Consider the following 7898-nt stretch of genomic DNA (forward strand, 5'->3'; position numbering starts at 1 on the left):
GGTGTAATCATAGCTCACTGAAAGCTCAGACTTCTGGGCTCAAGCCATCCTCCTGCCTCAGCCTCCCGTGTAGCTGGAACTACAGGCAAGCACCACCACGTTTGGCTATTTTTAAAAAATTATTTTTTGTAGAGACCGGTTCTTGGTATGTTGCCCAGGCCAGTCTCAAACTCCCGGCCTCAAGTGATCCTCCTGCCTCAGTCTCCCAAAGTGCTGGGATTACAGGCCTGAGCCACTGTACCCAGCTCAATTTCAATTTTTATCTATTATCTCCTAATCCTATCCCACCCTACCATATCTACTCAATAGGCCAGTGGGGACTGACCAGGGATGATTCCCAGTAGCAGACACTCAGCCAACTGATTCATTCATTCCTCACATTTGACCCCAAGGCATTGTTTTCTGGTCCAACATGCCCTACTTAAGTTCTTTGGCTTTTCTGGAAGGTTCCCCAGTCCCTCAGGCCTGTGGGTCCAGCCAGGCCTAGACCAGTGAGTTATGGCCCGCAAAGATATCTGGGGCCCCAGTGCACACATATCTGCCTAACTCTCTGCCAGGCCTGTTTTGACAATACTGGCTTCTCATTCTATCCTTCCAATGCAGCCGGTAGGGTTTTCTCAGCGCTTCCCAGCTATACTTCCTCCTCCCCAAACCCAGCCACCAGCTTGCCTGTTCCCACATCTCTGCTTCTTTCTCTTTCATCTTTTGCCTAAATGAACTTTACCCTTCAATCTTGGCCTTGCCCTGCTTTCTCTTCTCATGAAGGCTTTTGTGATCGCGAAGGCATGAAAAAAGGATGGACACAGGTAATAACCAACATCCTAAGGTAGAAATTGAGAAAGAACAGGAAAGCTCTGGAGGTTGCAATCATAAGCTCGGCCCTGAGGAGGGATTTGGCTTGGAGATAAGTGAGGACCCATGAGAGGAAAGGCCTGGGAAGTGGATGTTGATGGAACAGAATGGGTTGCTCTACCAGAGTGCATCAGAAGATGCCATTGAAAAGTGCCTGAGCCTGGGGAATAGGAGATCCAGCTTTTGTTTCAGCTCCATCCATAAATTACTACGTGGCCTCAGGAAGATTCTTAACAGCTTTCAGCCACAGTTTTCTCATCTGAAATGGAAAGGATAATGGTATCTAATTCATGGAATTGTTTGTAGGACTCATCAGAAGATCCCTTAGCACAGTGCCTGACCTCATTCAATATGAGCTGTGTTGCCGACAGCGCCCTGGGGCTTGGTTTCTTTATCTGAAAATGAGTTAAGGTACCCTAGATCAGTGTTTCCTGGTGCAAATTTTACCATGAGCCAGTACATAACAGTGCATAAAGAGCCGGTGTACCAAGAAGTCATTTGTAGCAACCTAAGCTGCTAGTGGGGAGGGGGGCGGGTGCAGGGAGGAACTGACAAGATAGCAGCCCCTCTGTTCTAAAACAGTGTCCTAGGAGATGTTTTATGCTTGTAGGGCTCAAGTGCTGTATGAGAGACAGGAAGTGCAGCCCTGAGGTTTACATTCACGATGTCTAACCAGGACTTACACAGACGACAGGGACAAAAGACACTGACATTGCAGAAAAGTAAACAGAAGAGTCCAGTGGTCCCACTCCAGGGCACGTAACTGGTTAGTGGCAGATTTGGAACCAGAACCCTATTCTCTGGTCCCAGTTGGGGTTCTTCCTCTGACAGCAGGTAACTTCCCAAACCTCATCCTTTCCTCAGCGCTTTGGAGCACACGCATGTGAGCCTGAGGACACACGCACACAGACACCGGGCTTGTCAGGAACAGCTGTGGCTCAAATTCCTCCGCTTGCTCCCCTCCCCTGGTTATGCAACTGTTTTCCAATTAGGCTCTCAGCCACACACAACATTTGGATTCCCTGACCTTAATCCTGTGCAATGGGGCTGAAATGAATGAGACAGGGCTCCATTCTGGCTTCACAAAGGCTGCATTGTCCAACTCGTGAATGGATTCCTTCTGCTTGGGCCAAGAGGACCCATTTACAGGAGGGAGGCATCCAGAAAAAGCCCAAGGTTCAGCATAATAACCTGCATGTGCCTGCACACATGTGGGTTGGCCCTTTAAAAGGGAGGGCTTGGCTGTAGGAAGCCAGAGACAGCTGGGTCACTGACGAAGGGAGAGCAAGAATGGCAGAGACCAGCACCCTGCCCACTGGCTTCGGGGAGCTCGAGGTGCTGGCTGTGGGGATGGTGCTGCTGGTGGAAGGTGAGCCAGGCAGAACCTGGGGTACCGCAGGGCCCCAGTGGGTACTGAGGACCCAGGCCACCAGTGTGGAGCTAGCAAGGAGAGGAGAGGTGCCCAAAGCCAGCTGGGTGTCAGGTCCCTTTGGTCTCCTCCCCTCTGTGCCTGGACTCAGGGGTTGTTCTGACAGCTGAACCTGTGGGAGCAGAGAGTAAGCCTGGCAAGGGCCAGGGAGGGAGAGACTTTAAGAGGGGACATCTGCCCAGGAGATGATCAAGAGCCAGGCTTTAGGACTTTTCACGTCCCTTCTGCTGGGAGAAAATTTAATCCACTGCTTGGAAATCCTGCTAAGAATCCCACATAAGATAAGTCCCCCAAAAAGCTCTGGGGACAGACAACTCTGCCACCTGCTCTTACAGCTGAAGGGACTGTAACCAAGTCCCTTCAGCTCTCTGCCCTCAATGCCTTGACATTCCGAATGGTTGATTGTGAGGATTAAATGGGATAATGGGCATAAAGTGCTAGCCTAAATAGACTCCAGGGTATTTAAGTACGTTCACTCCCATCCTCTCCAGCCTCACCACTATTTTCACTGTGTCTACTCCCACGAGCCTAAGCACTTCCCCTCTGGAGGCTACCTGGGTCCACCAGGTACCTACCCTAACCCAGAATCCCTAAGATGCTCGTTGAGGCCAGAGCTAGAGACAGTGTCAATCCTGATCTGGGCGGGCTCAAGCCAGGTTGATGGAGGATGCAGCTTTGGTTCAAAGCAGACCCAGAGAAAACATCAGCACATTTTCTCACCTAATGAGAACTGACAATGGAGAGGAAGTGATAGTCATTGGATTGGTCCTGAAGGCCCCAGACACAACTGTCTGGTGGCCCCAGCCCGTGTCTCCCTTTCCTGAGGACCCTACAATCTAGCATCCCTCCAGGTCCTCAAACATGCCATAAAAGTTTACCACTTTATTTTTTGGATGGTCTTTAAATTTACATTTTTATTTCACGTTTGATGATTAGAAATATCATGATATATGTAATGCTTTGGTTTTTATTTTATTTTTAAAATATTTTTAAAATTTTAATAGCTTCGGGGATACAAGTGATGTTTGATTACATAGATGAATTATACTGTGGCAAATTCTGAGATTTCAGTGCACCCATCAACCCATATTAGGTTGTACCTAATATGTAGGTTTTAAAAATTCTACCCCCTCTTCCACCCTTTCCCTTCTGAGTCTCCAGAGTCCATTACACCACTCTGTATGCCTTTGCATACTCACGGTTTAGCTCCCACTTTAAGTGAGAACAAATGGTATTTGGTTTTCCACTCCTGAGTTACTTCCCTTAGAATAATAGCCTCCAGCTCCATCCAAGTTACTGCATAAGATATCGTTTCATACCTTTTTAAGGCTGAGTATTATTCTGTGGTGTATATATACCACATTTCCTTTATCCACTAATCAGTCAGTGGGCACTGATTCTGTATCTTTGCAATTGTGAATTGTGCTGAAATAAATATAGATGTGGATGTGTCTTTTTGGCTGGATTAAATGGCAGATCTACTTTTAGTTATTTAAGGAATCTTTATAGTGTTATCCACAGAGGCTGCACTAATTTACATTTCCACCAGCAGTGTATAAGCATTTCCCTTTTACCACATTCATGCCATCGATCTATTGTTTTTTGACTTTTTAATGATGACCATTCTTGTAGGAGTAAGGTGGTATCTCATTGTACCATTTTATGTCTTTGCATATGCTATTCCCTCCTGGAATGCTCTTCCATGCCCTGTCCTGCAGGTAAGTGCTTCTTATAGTTTTGAAGGCAGGAGTTTTTCCTGTTCCTCACTTTAGATGGGGGAAGCTGAGGTTCAGAGAGCTTCAGGAGCAGCAAGTGAGGCCGCCAAGCCAAAATCCATGGTTGGGTCTCTCTGCTGCCAGAGAACACCCCCTTTATGTTCACTTCCCTGCCTGGTGTCCTGGGCAGCTGTCAGCTCTAAGGTCAACTCTTCCCCTTGGAGGCTCTCCGACTTTGCTCTACAGCCCTTAGAGTAGGCATTTTGAAACCCAAAAGGACATAATGGAATTCAAGTTCCAGCTCTACCACTTACTAGCTATGTACTTAGGGCAAGTTAGCTACAGTCTCTGAGCCTGTTTCCCAGCTATAAATGGAGAAGAGAGTCCAAGTGAAGACTGAATGAGATGACTCATGTAAGGTGCTTATCCTGGTGCCTGGTGTGTGATAAGTGCCCTGCAGGTGTCGGTGATTATGACTGTTATAGCATGAAACATGCTATATTGATTGTCTTCTTTGTCTGTCTGGGAGGTTGCTGATGGTCCATCCACCCCACGCACCCTGTTGTGACCCCAGCTGGGCTTCCGCAGCCCCAATGCCAGCCCCCACCCTTCCTTTCAGCTCTCTCCGGTCTCAGCCTCAATAGCCTGACCATCTTCTCTTTCTGCAAGACCCCGGAGCTGCGGACTCCCTGCCACCTGCTAGTGCTGAGCTTGGCTCTTGCGGACAGTGGGATCAGCCTGAATGCCCTCGTTGCAGCCACATCCAGCCTCCTCCGGTACCAGCCCCTTCCCCAAACCACAGGCTCTGGGATCCTGCCTGGCGCCTGACCTCTGGACCATGGGCAGCCAGGCCAAAGGCATTTTTAGTACTTATAGAAAATTGGCCAAGGGCTAAGGGTAGGAAGGCTAAAATGGCCTAAATTCCAGATTATTCCTGAAGAACGGCAGTTGATTTCTGAAAGGCAGGGGTTGCCAAAGCCTGATGAGAGAGATGGCAGGTTGTAGGCATCAGTAGCGTGAGTTCTGTAACCAAGCAACCTAGGTTTGCATTCTGGCTTCAGCATTTCTAGTTCTAGGCTTCTTCCATAAACTGGATATTATTTCCTAACTCAGATGGGTGGTTGGAAGTATTTATTTCTATTATGTGTAAATAACTTAAAATAATGCTTGACACCTAGGAGCTCTAAGTGAGTGTTTGTGAAAGCAAACAGGGTTTTGGCTAGTGTCTAATACCTCCTTATACACAAACCGGGGCCTTCCGTCACAGCTTCAGGAGGTGTTTATAAGATTGTTTTCTGAAGCAGACTGGACATTCTCATTCTGCTTTTGGTCACTACAGATGGAGGCTGGAGCCCACCTGGATATACATGCTCAGGGCTGACCAGCCTGGGGGTCTGCATCAGTGAGAATTCTTCCTCCCACAATGAACAGAAGCTTCCAACTTTGCTTGGCCCTTGGGAATGGGGAGGCCTAGGGTCTCCCCTCTGACTTTCCCTTCATCTGTGTGACCTTGGCTTCGGTATCTTTGCCTCTTTGAGCCTCAGTTTCCCCACCTATCAAATACAGGCATGAGCTCTCCTGTGACAGAGGCATCCGATCACGCAGAGAGAGGCTATGGCCCAACCGTAGTGCAGTCAAAGTCGCCCAGCCTGGAGAGTGTGCATTGGGCTCCACCCCTTCAGCCCAGCGACTTAAGCTCTAAGGCCTCACAGCAAAGACAGCGACATCAAGGGCCTCTCCGGAGACGCAGGGCAACATCCAGGAACACAGACTCCAAGCTGTACTTGGCAGGTGCGGGAGGTGGAAAGGGTCGGAGGGGAGGGGTCATTGGTGCCCAGTGTCTCCCACAGGCGCTGGCCCTACGGCTCGGACGGCTGCCAGGCTCACGGCTTCCAGGGCTTTGTGACAGCGTTGGCCAGCATCTGCGGCAGTGCAGCCATCGCCTGGGGGCGCTATCACCACTACTGCACCCGTATGTATCTGGGCTCCTGGAGTGGAGGGACGCCGATGCAGTGTGGAGAGGATAAGAGGCAGGGAGGGACAGTCAGAACTAGCTGCTGCTCCGCGTTTCCTGGTACAGGGAAGTGTGGGTGGCTGTAAGTGTACATGCCTATCGTGTGTGGGCACTCATTTCAGGAAAGGAGGGAGGGTGGGAGAGTGTGCAGGAGACCTGCTGAGGCTCTCTTGCCATGACTGCAACCTTCGTCAAGTCAGGGATCCTCTCTGAACCTTAGTATCCTCCTCTGCGAGATGATTTTAACAACCAACCTCAGTTTTATTTTGAAAATCAAATGAGATCAGGGATACAGAAAATGCCCTTGCAGACAGGCACTACTGAGGCGCAGAGAGGCTGTGTGTATATGTGTGTAGCTGGGCATGTGCCCTGGCACCTCACCCTTCCATGAGGCTCCATGAAAACTGCTCCAGCTCTAGATTTGTCAAGCTGCATTGTAAAATGCCATCTTCATAATTGGCCATATCAGTGTACAAACGGCTCTGTTTTCCCTTGACTTTTTTTCTTTTTCTGTTTTGAGGCAGGGTCTCGCTGTGTTGCTCAGGCTGGAGTGCGGTGGTGTGATCTCAGCTCATTGCAACCTCTGCCTCCCAAGTTCAAGCAATTCTGCTGCCTCAGCCTCCCTAGTAGCTGGGATTACAGGCACGTGCCACCACGCCCGACTAAGTTTTGTATTTTTATTAGAGACGGTGTTTCACCATGTTGGTCAGGCTGGTCTGGAACTCCTGGCCTCATGATCTACCTGCCTCTGTATCCCAAAGTGCTGGGATTACAGGTGTGAGCCATTGCTCCTGGCCTGATTTTTTTTTTTTCTTAAAAGTGACTCACTTTTTAAAATGTAAACACTTGCTTCAAGCTCATTCTAAACAATATCTGGGAAATCACAGGTTTAATGTACTTATACTTTTAATACACATTAAAACATGCTCACCCAGAGACCATGTAGAACCCTGTTCACCACCAGGGGTACATAAATATGCTTCGGGGGGCTGTGGCTCAGCTCACCCTCCTAGCAAACCCTCAGCTCACAGCCTCGGAAGCAAAGGCACAGAGAAGTTAAGCAGCTTGCCTAGGGTCACATAGCTACTAAGGGTAGAGCTGCCGTTGGTCATGACCTTGTACTTCCAAGTCCTGAGCTATGAATTTCCCCAGCACAGAGGCTGCTGTGAGGTCTATGGCCAGCACAGCCTCAAGCTATGGCATGGCCTCTTTGGAATCCATAGAACTTCCCTTGCCACAGTCACATGTACAGCCACGTTCTCTGCAAAGCCACTGCCCCTCATGGGTCTCTCCTATCATATGCCTCTCTCCAGGCCAAAATGCTGCCTTCAGTCTCATCATTTTGAATGGTGATGGGTGAGCCCCTCCTGTCCACCTGACGTCGGAGCACTTCTCCACTACTTCTATCCTAGCCCCCACCCCTAATGCTCCTTTGGACCATCTTACACACACACACGCACACACACACACACACACACACACACACACCCCACCACCACCACCACCTCAGACAGCAACAGGCTTTTCTGCCTCAATATAGAACAGTTAATCCCTGCGCCAGGGTCCTCAGATCAAAGCCCTTTCAATACCGAGGGCATGGCAGAGCAGTGTGAAGACAGGCAAAGGGGAAGAAGGAAGTCTGAATTCATGTACTCCTTCACTGGGTGGTTGTAGGCATCTGTTTCTAAAGCTGAAAGTCTGTGGCAGCACAAGGGTCCAGGTAGGTATTAATTATTGTGCCCACAGAGAATCACTTGTACCCGGGAGGCAGAGGATGCAGTGAGCTGAGATGGCACCACTGTGCACTCCAGCTGGGCAACAGAATGACAGTCAGAAAGGAAGGAAGGAAGGAAGGAAGGAAGGAAGGAAGGAAGGAAGGAAGGAAGGA

At 49.2% G+C, this 7898-nt stretch overlaps 1 protein-coding gene across 2 annotated transcripts in view; it reads left to right on the forward strand.

The window, feature by feature from the left end:
• The first annotated feature begins 2056 nt into the window (after positions 1 to 2056).
• RGR (retinal G protein coupled receptor) overlaps positions 2057 to 7898 on the forward strand; it is a 14323-nt gene continuing 8481 nt past the window's right edge. Inside the window, exons 1-3 of one of the 2 annotated variants that reach the window (XM_017520843.2) lie at positions 2057 to 2221; positions 4616 to 4772; positions 5835 to 5968. In XM_017520843.2, the coding sequence (XP_017376332.1) occupies positions 2143 to 2221; positions 4616 to 4772; positions 5835 to 5968 (370 nt within the window). In that variant the 5' untranslated portion in view covers positions 2057 to 2142. The remainder of the gene's footprint in view (positions 2222 to 4615; positions 4773 to 5834; positions 5969 to 7898) is intronic. The other variant, XM_017520844.2, reaches the window with a different exon arrangement.

The sequence above is a fragment of the Cebus imitator genome, unplaced genomic scaffold (assembly GCF_001604975.1).
Source record: "Cebus imitator isolate Cc_AM_T3 unplaced genomic scaffold, Cebus_imitator-1.0 Scaffold886, whole genome shotgun sequence".
NCBI classification, from domain to species: Eukaryota; Metazoa; Chordata; class Mammalia; order Primates; family Cebidae; genus Cebus; species Cebus imitator.